The sequence below is a fragment of the Phascolarctos cinereus genome, unplaced genomic scaffold (assembly GCF_003287225.1).
Source record: "Phascolarctos cinereus isolate Bilbo 61053 unplaced genomic scaffold, phaCin_HiC Scaffold_4;HRSCAF=312, whole genome shotgun sequence".
NCBI lineage: Eukaryota > Metazoa > Chordata > Mammalia > Diprotodontia > Phascolarctidae > Phascolarctos > Phascolarctos cinereus.
This window is the reverse complement of record NW_027555847.1, coordinates 571,950,694-571,972,279: the sequence shown is the minus strand read 5'-3', so window position 1 is coordinate 571,972,279 and position 21,586 is coordinate 571,950,694. Positions and strand designations below refer to the sequence as shown.

Genomic DNA, 21,586 nt, shown 5'->3' with positions numbered 1-21,586 from the left:
TATGAGTGACCTTGGGTAAATACTTTATGTATCTAGGTTCTTTAAGGGCCCCTCCAGTACCTAATCTGTGATCCTAATCTATGTATGAGAATTGATAAATTATGAGTATTAGAAGGCATAAACTTTCAGTGATAGATTTGATTTTGCAATTACGTTAGAAAACACAATTATTTATTCATTCGAACTAAAAGCAGACACTTGATCATTTCCATCTGAAGATAGATATTTGGGATCTTCTTCACTGACTGAACATTTACTGTAGTATTGGGGTTAGGGTGGTCTGCATTTCTGTGCTTGCTCTTTCTAAATCTCTATACAAGTAAGTTCGTAATATAGGATTTTAGTTCATCAAAAGTTATTTAGTATTATCCTTAATACTTAAAAATTAAATTTTTTGTGGACATCAGAGTTTTAAGGTAGCTTAAATTTAAACTACGTACTTTTGTTTTGAAAAACTACATAGGCTTTTCTTTTAAATTTTCAAATATTTCTGTTTTTAAAATTAAATTTTCAAAAATCCTCTGACATGCACATGTCAGGTATAATTTACCTGTGTTGTAGAGAAAGCATTTTTATGCAGACAGCTTCTCTTGCTCTAATCTACTAGGTAAAGGTAGCAAAGTCTAGTCCTTGACTTAACTTTATCAAGGTCATGGCATAAATACAAAGAACTATATTTGTGCTTTGGGTTGTGAAAATTTAACAGCGCTTTAAGTGTCTTTAAAGGCATTATTTCCATTGCAAAACTGGAATTTTATTCCAAAGAGTATTTTTCTCTTTTTTATGTATTCTTATTCTTTCTTTTGACAGTGTATGATAGAAAAGAGTATTTTTATTGTCCTGTATTTATTAAATGATTTTTTGTACCTTGTTCTTAATTCTAAAAGCAGAAAGTTGGGAAGTTTTTTTTTTCCTATTTCTTCCTTTTAAAAGTTGAGTTGAATTTTCCCACATTTACGTCCCTTACTTTTACCTACATGACAGTTAAAATTAAAATGTCAGTGTGCCTTAAATCTTTCCTATGGCCATCATAAAGAAGAATGGTAAAAGAAAATATTTCCATAGTGCAGAAAGTGAAGGTGAACTGAGAACTCTACCTTTCTCCCATCATCTTTTCACAAGGATATGGAAGCATCCAGAAGTGTAGAAGAGCTAAGGATAAAAACCCTTCTTGTCTCCCCTCTAGAGGGATCTGAAAGTTTTCTTCCTTGTAATAAACAATAACTTATTCTCAGAAGAAATTCATTTTGTGAACTAGAATGACAAGTCTCCAGTCTTTTTGGTCTTGGGGAGAACACATTTACTTGATTGAAAATTGCAAGTGATGTTTGAAAGTTTGAGGTAGGTAATATGAGAAATGTTTTTCTTGGAAGTTTTTTTTTTCCTGCTATAGTTTAGGCAGCCTGCTAATTAGAAGCTATCTTTGATTTCTGTTTTATATGCATATCTAATTATCATGGCAACTAGACATTACTGCGTAGGTAAATATCCACCTTTAAAAGGATCATAACTTTAGAGCTAGAAGGGTCCTTAGAGGCCATAGAGTCCAACCTCATCATTTTACCTGTGAGGAAGCTGAGTAAGGTAAGTGACTTGCCCAAGATCTTACGTAATGTCTAAGGCAAGGTTTGGATCCAGGTCTTACTGACTGCAAGTCCAGTACCCAAAGTGATTTATCCAAACTTTGGGAGCTCCTGTCAGAAACTTTTTCTGTGACTTAAGTGTCTTGTTAGTGAGTTGCCTGACAGCACTGAGAGGTTAAGTGACTTGCCCAGAATCTTCTATTCAGTAAGTGTCAGAGGTTCAGTTCTCTATCCTAATTAAAATTTTTAACACATACATAGTACAGGATGAAAAATAACTTTTATATGGGTGGCTTTTTAAAGCTTTTACATATTGTCTGTCACTTCAGTGTAAATAGCACACATTATAAATGATTTTGCTTTGGGTCATGTCTAAATTAGAACATTTAAAAATTTTTATTTTTAATCAAATTAATTGAACTGCTAATTGAACACTGTATGGGAAATATCCTATTTTAATGAATGAAGAATAATTTATAAGTATCAAAAGCAGTACCATAAATACTACTAATCTTTACATTGTAATTAGATTATATGCATTAACATGCTTCCAAAGCTCTTGAAAGCGATAGAGTTCTTTTAACTTTGCTATTATTCACTACCTTTGCTCTCATTAACACCTCTTTCCCCATTCAGTCAGTCATGTATATTCTGTCTGTACAGCCACTACCTGTTTAAGGCTCTCAACAATACCTCTTATCTAGACTATTGAAGTAGTCTTCTAATGGTCTTCCTGCCTCTGGTTTCTCTCCTTTCCAATCTAGGCTGCCTTTGACTACCAAATATTTCTAAAAGGTAAGTCTAACTATGTCATTCTTCTTAGGAACTTTCCATGACTCCCAGTTGCTACTAGGGTAAAACACAAACTTCTCAGTAGGACATTTAAAGTCTCTGCCTTCCAGCTTTTTAGCATACCTCTCTTGGCTTATTTCACATGCATGCTATGTTCCAACCAAATTGGCTTACTTTCTGGTCCTAGAATTCTATATCCCATCTCCTTTTTTATTGGCCCTTGAACAGACTGGCACCTGTATCTGAAATGTGCTTCATTTTCACCTCCACCCCTTAGAGTTCCCGACTTCCTTTAAATTCACTTATCGTTTCCTATGGAAAGTGTTTCTAGATTCCTCTAGTACAGCGTAAACTGTGGGTTATGAAATGCTGAGGGGTCACAAGTGGAAAAAGTTTGAGAAGCCCTGCTCTAGTTGATAATGTACTTAAATAATCATGTATATACTTAGTTTTTTGCATATTGTATATTCCCAGGAGAGTAAAAGTAAGCCTCTTGCAAGTTAGTGAGTGCTTAATAAAATGCTTTTGGGGTTGGTAAACATTTTCCTGGAAATAGTGTTTATGTCAGATTGCATATTCTTCTTATGAGGTTTCCTGTTTATATTGGTATAATTCTAAATTAGGGACATCACAATTGTAAATTTGTTGGCCCTTAATAGATGACATTAGATGTAAAGCAGTTCAGTTTATTAAGCAAGTGTCTACTATGTACAGGAAATACAAAGACAAAAATGAAACAGTTTCCTTCAAGTTGCATACTTTTACAAAGCAGGTTATAACCGGTAAGTAAGCAATACAAAGTAATTTCAGGAGGAAGAGAATACTAATAAGCAGGGAGGGATTTGAAGAAAGGCTTCAGGTAGAAAGTGACATCAAAACTGTACTTGGGATGCTGCTGAGATGAGATGAGAAATGAGCCTCTTCGAGACACAAGAGACCATTTATGCAATGCCACAGATACAGGAGGCAGAATGTTGGGTATAGGGAATAGGTTAACAGGTTAATTTGACTGTGTTGAAGAGTTCAGAAAGGGGAAAATATAAAATAAAGATTGCAAAGATAGATAGCCAAATTGAGAGAAGGCTTTAAATGCCGTTTTGAGTTTGTATTTTATCCTCGAGAGAGTAGGGAGATTGAACAGAGGAGCAGCATGGTTGGACATGTTCTTTAGAAATGTCAATTTGGCAGCCGTGTGGGGGATGGATTGGAAATAGAGATTGGAGGCAAGGAGATGAATTAGGAGATTATTGCAATAGTATAGCAGACAGATGATGACCTAAAACTAGGGAAGAGGCTGTGTGATTCTAGAATAAGTGTTAGATGCCAAACTTGTTACTTGGTAACTGATTAGATAATGGAAGTTGAGAAAGAGTCAAGGATTAGAAGATTACAAATCTGGATAATTAGATGATGGTGGTACCATCAATTATAAAGGAAAGTTTGGAGTAGGTAAGATAAGTGTAGAATGTGGAAATGTAATAAATTCATTTATATTGCATTTATATACCATAGTGTTTTTTTCATTCATTCCTTTATCAGTGGATACATTTTGTTCTAGTTCTTGACTACTGTCTTGCTATGATTATTTTGATGTATATGCACCTTTATTTTTTGTGTTTGTTTTTTGTACTCTGTGTGTGTGTGTGTGTGTGTGTGTGTGTGTGTGTGTGTGTCTGTCTGTCTGTCCGTCCATGTGTCCATCCATATCACCTCCCTTATTAGAATTTTTGAACACAAACTGTTTTGCTTTTGTCTTTGTGTCTCCAGCTCCTGGAATGGTGCCTGGTATAATGAGTACTTGATACATGTTTATTAATTGTTAGGAATTTTGCTATAAAAGGGAGAAGATAGTTTTTAAAATGATAACTTTAAGGGAATGGTAGAGCTATGAGGTTGTTTTGTTTTTTGGGGTTTTATATTTCTTAAAGAATGGGGGGAAACTGGACCTGTAGTGGAAAAACTAGTGGATGAGGAGAAATTAAAGAAGAGAAATAGAATGATTAGAGGAGCAAGTTACCACAGGAAACTAAGGGGATGGATTTAGGAAAATGAGGGGTGGGGTCAGCCATGGTAAGGAATTGTTCAGTCAGTTATAGTGTACCATTCTTTATACCATATAGTATACTATTCTTCATGTTTAGTCAGTTATAGTATGCCATTCTTGGACCATATATGCCAGGCCCTTCTGGCTGTCCTCCACTATCTCTTACGGTCTGTCCAAGTTCATGTTTATTGTTTCCATGATACTGTCGTATCCATCTCATCCTCCGCCATCCCCTTTTCCTTTTGCCTTCTATTTTCCCCATCAGGGTCTTTTCCAGTGAATCCTGTTTTCTCATTATGTGGTCAAAGTATTTAAGCTTCAGCTTCAGTATTTGACCTTCCAGTAAGTAGCCTGAATTAATTTCTTTATGTATTGATTGATTTGACCTCCTTGCTGTCCAAGGGACTCTAAAAGTCTTTTCTAGCATCATAATTTGAAAGCATTGATTCGGTGGTGCTCAGCTTTCCTTATAGTCCACCTCTCACAGCCATGCATTCCTACTGTAAAAACCAGTTTGGGGGCAGCTAGGTGGCACAGTGGGTAGAGCACTGGCCCTGGAGTCAGGAGAACCTGAGTTCAAATCTGGCCTCAGACACATAATCCTTCCTAGCTGTGTGATTTTGGGCAAGTCACTTAACCCCACTTGCCTCACTAAAAAAAAAAAAACCCACCAGTTTTGACTATGTGGATCTTTGTCAGCAAGGTGATGTCTCTGCTTTTTAGTTTGCTGTCCAGATTTGCCATAGCTTTCCTTCCGAGGAGCAAGTGTCTTTTAATTTTCTGGCTGCAGTTACTGTCTGCATTGATCTTTGAGCCCAAGAATATAAAATCTGATTGCTTCCATTTCTTCCTCTGTTTGCCAGGAAGTGATGGGACCAGTTGCCAAGATCTTAGTTTTTTGATGTTAAGCTTCAAGCCACCATTTACACTCTTCTTTCATCCTCATCAGGAGGCCCAGCTCTTAATCAGAGACTTAACAAAGGAGTAGGGAATGGGAGATAATGAAGGGTTTTGAAGTATCAAATGGGAAAAGAGAATGGTCCCTCTAACTAAAAGTAGGAGGTGAGGGCCTCTGCTGAATAAGAACAGATATAGGATGTATGGAAAGAATGCTTGAAAGAGCTGTTATGAAGAAGGTGATAAGGTGTTTGTTGTTTTTCGGTTGAGTCCAACTCTGTGATCCTATTTAGAGTTTTCTTGGCAAAGATATTGGAGTGATTTGCCATTTCCATCTCCAGATCATTTTACAGATTAGGAAACTGAGGCAAACAGTGTTAAGTGACTTACCCAGGGTCACATAGCTAGTAAATGTCTTGAGGCCGGATTTGAATTCATAAAGATGAGTCTTCCTGACTCCAAGTCTGGTACTCTATCCACTGAACTGCCTAGCTGCCCTTGATAATAAGGTACAGGGAAGAATAAAAGGATTTCTGTGCAGTGTGGAGGCCCATGAGATTAAATAGCATACATTGAAATTAGATGCATAAATTTTCAGTGAATGTATTGATCCTGGCTGTATTACTTTCCTCAGCAGTGTTCAGCAGCACAAGAATGGGAACAAAGAAGTTAGGTGGTAGGGGTTATCCAGGATTGGAATTTGAAAAGCTGTGGCTGGCAATAGAACAAGAAGACAAGGCATTCAGGGACAATTGATAGTATACAGTTGTTGGCCAAGACTGTTAAGTCAGGGAAGGGAGGTCAGAGCAGGAATGATACACTGGGAGAACCAAGAAGCATTGAGAGATTCTAGAGATCAAGACAGTCAAGAATTCAAGACAATTCTCTTTAAAGATAAGTTTTTAAAATTTTGTTTTGTTTTGTTTTTATAAGGCAGTGGTATTGAGTGACTTGCTCAGGGTCACACAGCTAGTAAGTGTCAAGTATGTGAGGCCAGATTTGAACTCAGGTCCTCCTGACTCCAGGGCCAGTACTCTATCCACTTCGGTACCTAGCTGCCCCAAGTTTTTAAAATTGTAGAAGTGTATTTGATCATGTGAAACACTGTTCCTTTCTTGTATGAATATTATGAGTAGAACATTCCTCTTTCTTAACTTTGTAGTTTTAAAGAATGTCTTAGCTCCTCCTTTGCAATTATTTACAGCTTCAACTAGTTAACTAGCTCACCATAAGTTGTTTTGTAAAATGCAAGAATAAAAAATTTGCAATCTATACTCAACAGAGTTTCATTGAGAACCTTCCACCTTCTACTGCTCCATTCCTTTATGACCTTTCTTCAGTAAACTCCTATGGATCATCATTTTGACCTCCAGGATCAAAAATAGACTTTTTGACATTTAGAGCTCTCCAGCCTGGTACCCTCCTACCCCTTTGGTCTTCTTGCACTTTTTTCTCTGTGATCCAGTGACACTAGCCTCCTTGGCTCTTGCTCCTAGCACAAGACAGTTCCATCTCCAGAGTGGAGATTTCACTGACTACTTCCTATGGCTGGAATACTGTTCCTCCTTACCTATGTCCCTTGGCTTCCCTGCCTTCAGGTATCAGCTAAAATCCCAATTTCTCTGGGAAGCCTTTCTTGATCCCTGTTAATGTTAGTGCCTTCCCTCTATCATCTCCAATTTTTGTTTTACCTGGGGTTGATTTTTTGTTTTGTTTTTGTATGCTCTCTTTTCCATTGGACTCTTGAGTTCCTTGAGGCCAGGGACTATCTTTTACCTTTTTTATATCCCCAGCTATTAGCACAAAGCCTGGCATATAGAAGGCACTTAATTATTGACTGATTTTTAGGTAATGTCTTCCTGTTACCCAAAGGCCCAGGTTTTGAAGTATCTGCAGCAGAGCTAGGGTGTCAGGCAGGACCTACTTGCCTAAGCTTTGACCTTAGATAGGGACTGCTACCTAAGTAAGGATGAGCTCCACTTAAAGTATTATAAGGTAGGCTGTATTCTAAATCTTTGTTATTAAAAAAAAAGTTTTATATTGAGGGGCTAGTATTGATTTCATTATATAAGCAGACTTCATTTGCTAAAATGACTGGGAACTTTTTTGAAACTTTCCCTTCCTTTTTACCCCCCATTTAAAAAGAAAATATATAATTGATGCAATTTGTCTTTAATAATCATTTCCATTCTTGCTTCTCTAGACTGAATACTCTATTTGTGTCAAAGAAAAACCATTTTAAACAAAAACATCTTAAACAGTAACCACATTTGACAATGTATCTAATGTTTGCAATATTTCCCCTGTCTTTACCACAAGGGCGAAGATATGTTTCATTACCTGTTCTGTGGGAATGATTTTTTGTGAACTTTTTGGTTACTTGTAGTCATTATGTATATTATATTCTCCTGTCTACTTATTTCATTCTTCATTGTTTTGTACAAACATTTCTCTGAATTTTTCATATTCACCATTTCTTCTTAACATTTGTTGTTAATAATATTCCATTCCATCAATGTACCACATTTTGTTTAGCCATTTTCCCGAGTCAGTAGGTATTTACTTTGTTTACATTTCTTTGCTACCACACAAAATGCTGTTGTGAATGTGGGTAGACCTTTCTGTCTTTGACTTTGACCTCTTTGGTGGGCTACAGTTTACAATTCTTTGGAGAACTGATCATATTCTTTGGCCAGTTATGTATTAGGGAATAGTTCTTGGTGCTTTTTGTTTTGGAGACTTGAATGTTGATGTTTGGTGCAAAGAATTTTTTATTCTACAGTTTCACTTCTAATTTTACCTTCCTTGATCTTATTTATGCAAAAACTTTTTACATTTTACAGTTATCTTTTTTCTTGGAATCTCTTCCATCCTTTGTTGGGAGTTCTCTACTTTGCTGTAGTTGTGTAAGGTTCCTAAACTGTTCTCTTCGAAATTTTAGGTGTTACTTTTTGTGTTTATATTGAATATTCGTATTGATCATACTGTGTTAACAGTATAAGTGTTGGGCTACACCTAATTTCTACCAAATTGCTATCTAATTTTTTTCTGCCAGTTATTGTCAGAATGGGAATAGTTCCCTCAATAATTCATGTTTTGGGGTACATTAAATTTTAGGTTACTGCTTTATAATTTTCTCTATTATTTCCTTTGCGATTCTAGCTCATTTGTTCATTAGTTCTCAGAAGTATCCCTTTGGTATATGAATACACTAAAGCTACAAGACAATTTAGATAACTAGTTCATTTTTACTATGCTAGCATGGCCCAATTCTAATGAGTCAATCTCTCTCAAATTACTTGTCTTCCTGAACTTCTATAAAGTGGGTTGTTTGTTGTTGTTGTTGTTGTATTTTATGTAAACTTTGCATCTTCCATGTTTTATAATTGCTTTTTTAAGTGAAGTTTCTCATTTCTAGGTTTTATTAGTACTATACAGAAGTACTGGTGATTTTTGCAGATGTTTTTCATTTGGCTACCTCAAGTTATTTTATTTTAATTGTTTATAATAAAATTAGTTTATTTGCTGATTTTCTAAGTATACCATCATGTCATTTGCAAATAAAGAATATTTATGTCTTTAAATATCAGTGAATATTAATTATTTTCCTAATGTTGAATCATCTGTGAATCTCTGGTATGAATCCATCTTGGTTATAGTGAATTATTTTCTGTTTTCTTTTTATTTCCTGAATAATGGTTGTAATCTTGTGAGAATTTTATTTAAAATCCTAGTCAATTTGAATACATCCTTTAAAGTTCTACTAGTGGTACACATGTGTTTATTACTAGTAATAAGCACAAAAATCAAAACCAGAAATGATTAGATCTTGGTTTTGAATAATAACTCTATTCAAAAGCATTTATTTATTAAGCACCTACTATGTGCCAGTGCACTATGCTAGGCTCCAGGGATGCCAAAGATACAAGATAGTTATAAACATAAAAGGAGGAGAGAATCTGGTTCTTACTTGGGAATTGCTCCCCCCCCCCATCCTGCTTAACAAGTCTGCTATAAAGTAACCTTTTAAAAATAAAATTTAAAAATGTTTGTTTAGCTGTGAAGCCAGAGCAGAGGGGTGTTTAGCTTCTGCAAGTAGACCATAACGTACGTGTGTGTGTGTGTGTAAATATTACCTATGGAAATTTGAGGTGCTTTTTCAATATTCCCTTTATATCATTAGGCAGATGTGTGTATGTGAATTTTGTGGGCTTTTTTTAAAATGCTTAAATTTTTTTTTCTTGGTCTTTTCCCAGTATTTTAGATAATAGAAGGAGTTTAATTTCTTTTTCTGCCAACTTTTCTTTTTTTGTCCTTCCAAGAACACGTCCTAGAGATGATATTCTTAGCAGACGAGAGAGATCAAAAGATGTCAGTCCTATTAGTAGATGGTCTCCAACTAGAAGAAGATCAAGTAGGTCTCCTATCCGTAGGAGATCTCGTTCACCACTCAGGCGAAGCAGAACTCCAAGGAGGAGAAGCAGGTCTCCAAGAAGAAGGTAAAAATTCAGTTCAGAATAATTTCTTTCTCTGGAAATGGTAGCATGCTAACCATATGTTACAGGAATGGATAAATTTTTACTTAATGTAATCTTTGTGGAATGTTTCCTATTGAAAGATTGTAACAGTTACTATCATTCTTTTCATGAGTATTCTTTGTTCTGTGTTAATTTAATTTAAAAAATTCTGTCAGAGTTCCTAGGTATGATAGCACAAATCTGTAATCCCAGGTACTAGGTAGGCTGAGGATGATGGATCTCTTGACCTTGGGAGTACTGAGTTGCAGTAGCTATGCAGATTGGGTGTGCACTGTTTGGTATTAATATAGGCAGCTAGGTTGCCCTGTGGATAGAATGGTACATCTGGAGTCAGGAAAACCTCAGTCCAAATTTGGCTTCATACACTTACTCACCTGTGTGACCCTGGGCAAGTCACTTAACCTCCTTCTGCCTCAGTTTTTTTCTTTTGCAAAATAGAGATAATAATAGCATCTACTTCCCAGGATTGTTGTGAGAATAAAACAAGATGTTTGTAAAGTACTTTATAAATATTGACTATTAATATGGTGAGTTCCCAGGAGCAGGGAGCCACCAGGTTGCCTAAGGAGGGTCAAAGCAGAGCAGGTCAAAGCCCCTGTACCCATCATTAATGGAATCAGACTCACAAATAATGCCTGAACTTTTGTGGGCAAGCTAGGGAGACCCAATTTTTGTTGTTGTTGTTTTGTTAGGCAGTGGGGTTAAGTGACTTGCCCAGGGTCACACAGCTAGTAAGTGTTATGTTTCTGAGGCCAGATCTGAACACAGGTCCTTCTGAATCCAGGGCCAGTGCTCTATCCGCTGCGCTACCTACTTGCCCCCGGGAGACTCAATTTTGAAAAAAATAAAATTAATGCATCACTCAGTTGTGCAGTAAAGCGTGATTGATTAAAAACTTAAGCATTTTTTCCCCTTCACTATATTTTAGGGGTTTATTCAGAAATGAAAACTTTTATGTCATTGAGTTAGTCATTCTTCATAGTCACTCTGCCTTGTGGCAGTGTGTCTGTCTCACTGTCATCAAATCATTTTACTGCTTTAAGTCTTAGTTTCCTCATCTCTCAGAGGGGCTATAGCCTTGCTTATATAGCTGAGGTTCAAATGAGATGAGATATCTATCTATCTATCTATCTATCTATAGATAGATAGATAGATATATCTATATATAGATATAGATATATATATATAAAGAAACTTATGAACTTTTAAAGCAGTATTTAAGGCTTAGTTCTTAATATCACTAGCATTTACGATACTGTGGTAATGATGTTACTTACAGGATCTGCAAGATCTTTAGTCATTAATGAGTCAATGATGAATTAGCCAGTATTTGTTAAGTAGCTATAGTGTTACACAATTTCGGTGTACTAGAACAATGTTGGGCACAAAGAGTTTACTGTGAAGTTGAGACACACGTGAAACAATTAGAGAACAGAATCATAAAGTGCCACATTGTACTTATTTTCAAATGAATAAGTTGCCTATATTTTCTTCAATTATTTTTTCCTCAACAGAGATAGAGGTAGGCGGAGTAGATCTCGACTTCGACGGAGGTCTCGATCGAGGGGTGGTCGTAGGCGCAGAAGCAGAAGCAAAGTAAAGGAAGATAAATTTAAAGGAAGCCTTTCTGAAGGAATGAAAGTTGAACAGGAGTCATCATCTGATGATAAGTAAGGATGGAACTCTTCTGGAATTATCTATTTTTATCAGAGTTTAAAGGAAATATTACTTGGTACACCAGTTTCTTAGCAATCATTTTTGCTAGCTGAACATGTCATGACCATGTTCTATGGGTTGTTTTTTTTTTTTTGGTGGGTTTTGGTCTTTGTTTTTTTGGCTCAACAAAAATTAGCCTTTAAAGTATTTAATAAGCATAACCTTTTTTATTTCCCTTTGTTAATGTCAGTGTGATGGTGAGGGTAAGGGGTTTTCCTTTAATTTTTTTTTCTTAGTTAACCAAAAAAAGGTTTCTCTTCACCTACCACCCTCCCCACCCCCACCCCACCCCTGTCATTGTGAAGAAAACCAAAACCCTTGTAACACACATTGTGGACAAAATTCCTGTACTGATCATGTCCCAAAAATACACATCTCATTCTGCAGCCTGAGTCCTCTATCAGGTGGTGGGTAGCATTCTTCATCATTAGTCCTCTGTGGTCTGGAGGATGGTCATTGCATCAATTAGAGTTCTTAAGTCTTTCCATGTTTGTCTTTTAAAAACATTGTTATTGTATAAGTTCTACTGGTTCTTCTCATTTAACTTTTATCAGTTTTATACAAATTTTCTCTGGTTTATATGAAAAAAAATCTGATCATTTTTTGTGATACATTTTTTGTATTCTATTACATTCATATACCATAATTTGTTCAGCTGGTTCCCAATTGATGGTCACCCACTTAGTTTCTATTCTTTGCTGCTGTTGCAGATATGTGCATGTATATTTGTATTCTTAGTGGTATCACTAAGGTATGCACAATTTAGTAACTTTGGGGGGTGTAGTTCCAAATTGCTTTCTAGAATGGCTGGATCAGTTCACTCTCCAACAGCAGTGCATTAATTTGCCTATTTTCCCTCCTCCCTCCCCCCCAATTTGTCAGTGTGGTTGGTGTAAGGTGAAACCTCTTTGCTTTAATTTGCATTTCCCTAATTATTAGTCTATGGGGCATTTTTTTCTATAGAGTCATTCTGATATAATGAGAGAAGGCTAGAGAGAAGGCCTCAGAGTCATGAGCTTCCTCTTCTCTACATCTCATCCCTATGTCATCTCCCAGTTGTTCATCCTTTGCTTCCTTTGAAGAGGAGTTGGCCATAATATCTCTTAGGATTTTCCACTCTTTTCTACTCATATCTTCTACCCTAGTCTAGGTCCTGATTGCCTCTCTCTCTTGGACTATTGAAATAGTTTCCTGAGTGGCCTGTTTGTTTCTAGTCTCTCTCCATTACAGTCTGTCATTCACAAGTCTGAAGACATAGGTCTGACCTTGTCACTTCTCTGCTAAGAAATACTCTGTGGCTTCCTCTTGCCTGTGGGACAAAATATAAACTCCTTATCATTGGCATTTAAAGCCTTCCACAATTTGTCTCCAGCTGATCTTTCCAGACTTATTTTTTACTCAATACCAAAGCTAGACTGGTCACACTTGCATATAATTTCCTCTCCCACCTGTGCAAAGCCAGGGCTCTTGCCTTGGTTCTTTCCCACGTACTCCCTTCTAAACCTCCATATCTTAGAATATTTGGTTTCTTTCAAAGCTCAGGTAGGATGCCACCTTGGAAAAATTTCTCCAGATTATGTGTCTGTGTTATAGATCTCTTCTTTCTCTATCTGCGCCCCCACCCCCCCAAAAGAAATACAATGTTTTGATAATTTTTCCAAGATTTGTGAAGGCCACACTTTAAAAATAGTTAATAAGAAACAAAATTATAAAATTTATTCTTTCAGCCTAGAAGACTTTGATGTTGAAGAAGAAGATGAAGAAGCCCTAATAGAGCAGAGAAGAATCCAAAGGCAGGCAATTGTTCAGGTATGTGCTTATGAATGAAATGGTATATATGAAGAAGCCCAGGTAATTTCAAAAATTCAAGTAAATAAACATTTTTAAAGTGCCTAGTATCTTTTAAATATAAGCCTCTACATATTTAAAATTATCACTACCCTAAGAAACTGAAAATCTTTATTTTGACAAAGCACTAATGTAGTAGCAATGTACAGTCGGGGCTTTGAGTGGAGAAACTGACATTTTAAATTATGTTAGAGTTGTATTGTTTTCATTAGGTCCTTCTATGATTTTTTTTCCTTCAGATTTATACAATTCTAATCCAAGCCATCTGCTCCCCAGTGAGTTACTTAAACTGGTTCTCCCTACTAAATCACAAGCTGGAGGTATTACAGTTTTATTTTAAATTGCCCAAAAAAAGGCTCACAGAAAAAAATAATATGCAAATTGCTCGAAACTGGTAATTTAACAAACAAAATGCCTGCCTGCTACAATGAGAAAGTTATGAAAGGTTTGCAGTTTAGTTACATTAAGAAATATTTTAGGGGGCAGCTAGGTGGTGCAGTGGATAGAGCTCCGGCCTTGGAATCAGGAGGATCTGAGTTCAAACTGTACCTCAGCCACTTGACACTTACTAGCTGTGTGACCCTGGGCAAGTCACTTAACCCCAATTGCCTCACCCCCCAAAAAAATTTTTTTTAGAAAAGTTTTAGTAGTCTTATAACCTTTGCTGTCTTAAAGTGGAATATCTCAAGAACTCTTAAGACTTTGGTCCAAATATAGGCCACACTTAATCTCTAGCATGTACCTTTGTACATACCTGAGTACAGCCGAAAGTAGAGAAGAAAATAACAATGAAATTGGTAGGTGTTTTCATAATAACAGTTAACAAAACTTACTTATTTGAATTAAAAAAGAAAACTGAGCAAGTTTTAAAAGTCACATTTAAATACCAGTGTTCGTATGCAATTGTTCTTCCTTTTTGAGAGAGCCAGTCTTTTAGAATATAAGCTATACCAGTAAAGCATTATAATTCCTTATATTACTGAGAAAATTGTATGTCTCTGTATTTCACAATTATGCTGTGACCAGTAAGGGTTTGATGCCTTCATTAGTCACAATTTGCCAAGTGCTATATTGAAATTAATTTCTAATCATAGGTGGTATGAAATGGTAATCCTCAAAAGAATGCCATGCCTTCTAGAGAATCCCTGTTGATACTGGCTTCTGGAATGTCCTTTATAAAATGTGGAAATGCCTTTTCTTAAGGCCTGCTTGTGTGTAGTGTCTAGCAGACATGACAGAGGGCATGTGGATGAAGGGTGAGCTTTTTGAAAAGACATACATGAAAGTAAAAAAATGGAATTGAAAGAGGAAAGATCAGAGCAGTAATAGCAATTCAACTATCACAGGGTCCACCCACACCTGACCCAGGCTAGGATCAGGCTATTGATTTAAAGTTGGGGTGGGAGAGTAGTGCTGGGAATTTGCGGTAGAAGAATTAGAGGCACACATTGGCAAAGGAAGAAAGAGTGATAGCACAGTGCATACAACCAGTAGTCTGGTATGTGTCTGTATAGGCAGGAACCACAATCATGGGAGAAACTTGGTTTACTAGTATAATACCTGGTACAGTGTTTGTGATAACTGGTATCTTTTGTCTGCATTAGCCATAGTCATAGCTCTATAAATAGTAGCAGAGACTTTTCTAACTTCATGTAAGACTTACTGGCTTAACTAATTTTCTAGGTTTGGAGTTGTAAGAAATAAAGCTTAATATGTTCAAAAGCAAGCATACATTTTACTGAAAGTAACACATTGAATTCCTATTGCAGAAGTATAAATACCTTGCTGAGGACAGCAATATGTCTATGCCATCTGAGCCAAGCAGCCCTCAGAGTAGTACTCGAACACGTTCACCCTCCCCTGATGACATTTTAGAACGAGTTGCTGCTGATGTTAAAGAATATGAAAGGGAAAATGTTGATACATTTGAGGCTTCTGTAAAAGCCAAACACAATCTTATGACAGTTGAACAAAATAATGGTAAGTAAATAAAGTGGTATTTTTTAATCATATAATTGAATTATTAATACCATAATTTAGTCATGAGAAAAGATTAATTTTAGGGCTTATGGGTATGCAGAAAAAAACTTTTGACATTTCTTGCTCAATACAATGTTACACTGCATTACTGTGAACATTTTTAAAAAATAATGTTATTGATAGCTTTTTGTTTTATTTATATTCACCTTTATTTCACCCTCTACTATCTAGTGTGAGCCCGCCCTCATAACAGAAATTTAAAAAGAGAAAAAGAAATTAATCAGAACTCACCAACACATAAACCAAGTCTAACAGTATGTCTTCTACACAAATAGGTCCCTCACCTCTGCAGAGAGAGCGAGGTGCAGTTTCTCATTCCTTCTTTGAGGCCAAACTTGATAATTATAACCACAAAGTATTCAATTGCATTTGTTCTTTCCATTTACATTGTTGTTATACATAATTTTCCTGGTTCTACTTCATGTATCATATTCATATTAAGCATAGTAATAATCATGTGCCACATTTTTTTATTCCTTTCTCCATTCATTGGATATGTCCTTTATTTCTATATCTTTGCTCCCACAAAAAGTTCTACTATGGATATTTTGGTATATATGGGACTTTCTTTTTGTCTTTAACCTCCTTAGGGCATATATCTAGCAGTGGAATCTCTGGGTCAAAGGGTATGGACATTTTAGTCACTTCTTATTCAATGTAATTTTAAGAAAGAAACTTGTTCTATTAAAAATGTTGCTTATTTGGCATCCAGCATATTTACTATTTTAAACAAGAAAATGATGAAAATAGAGAACTTTCAAGGGAAATTGGTAGGGGAAACCTGGATTATGACCATTATTCATTAGGGTTTTGTGCAATACATCTATAAAACACTTAAATAAAGATTATGTACTCTCATAAGTGTTTAAAAAGATTTCAGAAATGCTGTATAGTGGAAGTCCTTTATTAGAATACATTTTGTATTGCCTTTAGGATAATTACTGTTGAATTGTTCTGTGTTTTCCTTTTGTTATCTGTTCATGATAGTCCAAATGATTGATATGAATTTCCATTAAGGTTCAACTCAGAAGAAGCTATTGGCTCCTGACATGTTCACCGAATCAGATGATATGTTTGCTGCATATTTTGATGTAGGTAATTTTAGAATTAGTTTGTTTTCCAGCTTATACAGATAGTACTATTGCATATTGATTGATATGACTGCAAGAAAAAGTTGTGATAGGTTGATCACCCAATGAAAATTAATAGTGTAATAGTAATAATATTAAAAAGCACAAGTCTGGGATCTGAAAATGTAGTAGAGGTTTGTAAAGCAGCATGGTCAACATTTGGCTTGGACCTTTATTTTAAAAAGTGTTCAGTTTTTGCCTCTAGATTGTCATGTCCTTCATCCAAGTATTAGAGGCTAAACACTAAAATGTTTCACTGTCTTATAAAACCAGGAACTATAATGAAGAGTACCTTACAGAAGTATCTGGTGGCAAGTAAAGATAAATGTGAAAAATACCAAGTTTTTGGAATCAAAATGGAAGGGCACAAGATGTCCCAATGCTGTTCAGGGACCCCAAACAGTAAATAGCTGAAATAATTCATCACTTTAAAATTTTTTTTGAAAGTAGTACCTACATATTATGAAAGTAGTTTGAATAAAAGTTAAATGATACAGGTAACAAATGCCCCCCACCTATTATTAATTTAGATGGCTATTGCTGGGTGACTGGATGAAGAGTAAAAAAACTAGGTCATCTTTATTTTTCTTTTTCCCTAAGGCATATATAATCAGTGTGACTCATAACATGTGTAAAAAGGAATTGTTGGAACAAAGGATAATATGTAATACTATAATTTACAAAGTACTTTCCATACATTAATCCCATTTAAATCTCACAGTTTCTCTTTAAGGGAGGGAGTATAAGCATTAGCTCTGTTTAAAGATGAGGAAATTGAGGTACTTTGAGGTAAAATGACATACTTTCCTGTGGAGATCACAAGTGGCATGGCCAGGATTTGAACCCTTGTCTTGAGACACCAAAATACAGTGTACTTTCCACTCTACCACATTGCCTCCCAAGAAGTACTTGACTCTGGAGTATGAAATTTGAAATCAAGAGAGAATATCTTTCATATCAAATCTTTATTTACATTAACCAGTACTATTTTATCCAGTAAGATGCCTGGCACATAGTAGGTGTTTAATAAATATTGATCGATTGATTTCCCCCCCCCATTCCCTTATTTGAAGAGTCTTAATAAAACAGTGTAGAGAAGCTAATTAGATAACTGAGGTCGCTTTTGGTTTTAATATACTTGCCATGTATGTCTATCAAGAAGTCTATCAATGACACAGTATAGTTATCTGTCTTTACTGTCATCATCTCTTAATTGCTTTTGAAGATATTTAAATTGTCCCTTAGTTTAACTGTAGTTTTTTGCTAGGGGAGATTATTCTTCTAAATATCTGCAGTATTAATCCACGTTCCATACCTACCACAAATGCCAAGTTAATTTTAGCATTACTTTGAAAATTGTCACATAGTAAAAAATCAAAGTCCATCTTATTCTGAGCTTTCTTAATGAAAATGCTAAAATGGTGTTATTTGGGAAGACTTCAGTGACTCCTTTACTTATTCAGAAATGAGTTAGACAGCTCATTGTCATCTGTTCTTTCAGAGTGCTCGTCTTCGAGCTGCTGGCATTGGAAAAGATTTCAAAGAGAATCCCAATCTCAGGGATAATTGGACTGATGCAGAAGGCTATTATCGTAAGTGTATATTTCTTACTTTAGAGTTGTATGTAAGGTTTTTGCCACTTTTAAAAGCATGTATGTTGTTGTATGCTAAAGACATTTTTTTAAGTCTATGAAAATAATAACACGGTGCCATTACTTAAAAAGTGGTGTATCCAGCAGCTCCCTGAATCCAAACTATGTATTCAGTTAAGCTGCTTAGAGGTGTGTCACAAATTGAAGTGAATTTAAACAGTTAATATGAAATTTAAAATCTATCCAAAGATATTTTCAGCCATAAGATCTACCACGAAGGCTATGTCCACATGCTTGTCTTGATCTGAAACTAAGAAATGCAATGTGCACGGAACTTGGATGCCAATCATGCAGTGTTTGCCATCAAGACTACCCATGTAACCACTTCAGTGAGCACATTTCTTCACTACTTAATATTCAGAGTCATCAACAATTACTAGAACATTTCATGGAGTGGGCTGAAGTGGGCTGCAGCCTCTAACTTCATTTATGAGTGTGTGACCAGTGGCAGCACAGTTTTGGTTCTTATTGTTCTTCACAAAACCTAGTGCATAGCAAATGTGACACAATTTTTAAGTGACAGCATTGTGTTTTTTTATGTTATATTTTATTTGTTTATGAGTACTCTGTTATGATCAATTCTGTCTTAACAATTTGTCTTTTAGGTGTTAATATAGGTGAAGTCCTTGATAAACGTTACAATGTGTATGGCTACACTGGCCAAGGTGTCTTCAGTAATGTAGTAAGAGCCAGAGATATGGCAAGAGCAAACCAGGAAGTGGCAGTAAAAATCATCAGGAACAATGAGCTTATGTAAGTTATTTTATAAGTTTACATTATGATGTGACAAAAATACCCATGATTGGGGCAGCTAGGGGATGCAATGGATAGAGCACTGGCCCTGGATTCAGGAGGACCTGAGTTCAAATTTGACCTTAGACAGTTATAACACTTACTAGCTGTGTGACCCTGGGCAAGTCACTTAACCCCATTGCCTAGCCAAAAAAAAAATACTCATGATTGAAACTGTTTATCCTCCATTTAGTCAGTTTTGACTTTTGATACAGATTCCACTAAATGTATAGGATTTGGCTACACAGTTAATGGAACCACTTTCCTTTTCTGGCTCAAAGAATTGGTTCATTTTATTTATTAAGAAACTTCTGTATGTATGACACTTGGGGGTATGTCAGATGTATTAGACATAATTTGTGATTTCAAAGGTTAGTCTGGTAAGCTAGAGCAGAAAAAAGATACAAATAATGATAATATAATGTAAGAGATTATAAATCTTGCTGAATTCTAAAGTTGGACCTGGTGTTTTAATCATATCCTGAATGGAGAAACACCCACCTTGATTACATAATGATTACTTGTAGGTTTTGTCTGTATTTTGCCTGTTTTGCTTTTCCTAAGAATCAGTAGTGTTGAGAAAAGGCATCGATTGATTCTAAGATTTTATCTGTTAGTCATGACAGTTTAATATGGTCACGTTTGGAGGACTCATTGTATATTTATTTATATCTATATATCTATATCTATATATCTATATCTATATATATATAGAGAGAGAGAGAGAGAGAGATAGCCTTTCCACCAACACTGCAAATGATTAAATTAGCTGTTCTCTTTTAATACATTACCTGCAAATAACAAGCTGAGCTACTAACAGATAGGACAAACAACATTTCAAAGAAAATAAGCAACAGTGAAAAGAAAGAAAACTGGTAGCAGGAAAGACATGAGGTAAAGGAAACATAGGTAATTTGATAGAAAATTGTAATTGATTGAGATAGAACGTAGGCAAAACTAATTTCTTACCCTAATATTTTGAGTGGACATTTCAGGTGAATGTTTTCTAAGGACAAAATATTGTTGTTACTATGTATAATAATATAATGTGTATGAAAATAGCAAAGTTGTTAGGTGAATTATGTGTTCTCATTGACATTAAGAAGCTTATATTCAGTGACAGATCAGAGCTGAGTAGGACAGTTATGAGTGGTCGTAATTGTTATTATAGAAGAAGTCTGATTTCAAAAAGATGGCAGAAATACATTTTTCTCTTCTAATAAGTTTTTTTGTGCCTTTTCATCTTTTAATCCAACTTCTAAAAAAATTACAATGTATTGTTTTTCCTGTCAAGTCTGATACCCTTAGTAATTTCTTCAAATACATAAAAATAACATCTGTAAGACATAACACAACCAAAACAGGACAGTTTTTTTGTTCACTAAATATGTTCTATTAAACATTATTTTATATTTTATTTTTAGGCAAAAAACAGGTTTAAAAGAACTGGAATTTTTGAAAAAGCTTAATGATGCTGATCCTGATGACAAATTTCATTGTCTAAGGCTCTTCCGACACTTTTACCACAAACAACATCTCTGCCTTGTATTTGAGCCTCTAAGGTAAAATGTCAGAATGTGTAAATTAAATAGAAATTCATATAGCATCTTTTATTGGGCAGGACTTTTTGTTTTGTTTTTTTAGTATACTGAATAGAGTAGTGAAATTTCCTTTCTTAATCTAAGCAGTTTACATTTATGGTCGGCTCTTAATTTTTCTTAATTAAGAGCCCACAGTCTGGTTAGGTGGTCCTTTGAAACCTAAATATTTAGCTAACTTTTAGAAAATATTTAAACCAGAAAGAACAAGAGCTAGGAAAAGGTTGGGAAAATGTTTTCTTCTGAATCAGGTCTTTAAAATGTGATTTTGTTCTGGAATTCATACATTTTTTCAAAGGATCTATGATTTAATGTTAGAGGTACTCCCACTTTCTCTGCTTGTTAGTAGATGATCTTTATATAAGATGTTTCAAAAGCTTTAGTTTAAAACTTTACTAAGACTTTTGGGATACCCTAAATACCCTACCTGTCATGTTCAAGAGAGGTGAAATTCAAAACAAATGTCACTTGCCCCTAGTCACACAATAGAGCCAGGGTAATTTTCTTCCTGGTATAGTGGTATCTCCATTCTACTGTCACCTTTTTTCAAAAAAATCATTTCAATAAAATGGGTATTAATTCCTGTGATTGCACTCTTAAGTGGCCTCAGTGCTCTATATAGACCATATGACAGTATAACAACATCTTGACCCTATCACCATCGCCTAGTACTGCTCACTCCTCAAACCCTGCTTTCTGCTCTTCACTGTCTCCCTATCTCTGGGGTAAAGCCCTTTGTTAATAAGCCTTAGAGCTGCAGAAAAGGGGCCAGTCTTCACCTTTCATACTGCCCATTCTTTCTCCTGAATGCTGCTAAGGCTTATTCTCATTTTACACCACAGTGGTTTGCCTACTTTTCGCACCTTGTCATTGTCCTGGTTTGTTATCTTTTTTTTTTCCCAGGTGGCAAAGATTTATTATTACGCTTTTCAGCAGGCAAGGATTCTTAAAGGATC

The 21,586-nt window shown here is 35.5% G+C and overlaps 1 protein-coding gene across 5 annotated transcripts in view; it reads left to right on the top strand.

Annotated features, from left to right (window-relative positions):
• The window catches only part of PRP4K (pre-mRNA processing factor kinase PRP4K), a 48,626-nt gene that overhangs the window by 12,618 nt on the left and 14,422 nt on the right, over window positions 1-21,586 (top strand). For all 5 annotated transcript variants that reach the window (XR_013486275.1, XR_002321921.2, XR_002321922.2 and 2 more), the window contains exons 3-10: window positions 9,639-9,815; window positions 11,369-11,524; window positions 13,298-13,379; window positions 15,188-15,398; window positions 16,476-16,549; window positions 18,090-18,180; window positions 18,846-18,993; window positions 20,457-20,594. Coding sequence is in view for 2 of the 5 variants with exons in the window: in XM_020973806.2 (XP_020829465.1) it covers window positions 9,639-9,815; window positions 11,369-11,524; window positions 13,298-13,379; window positions 15,188-15,398; window positions 16,476-16,549; window positions 18,090-18,180; window positions 18,846-18,993; window positions 20,457-20,594 (1,077 nt within the window). In the remaining 3 variants the exon portion in view is untranslated. The remainder of the gene's footprint in view (window positions 1-9,638; window positions 9,816-11,368; window positions 11,525-13,297; window positions 13,380-15,187; window positions 15,399-16,475; window positions 16,550-18,089; window positions 18,181-18,845; window positions 18,994-20,456; window positions 20,595-21,586) is intronic.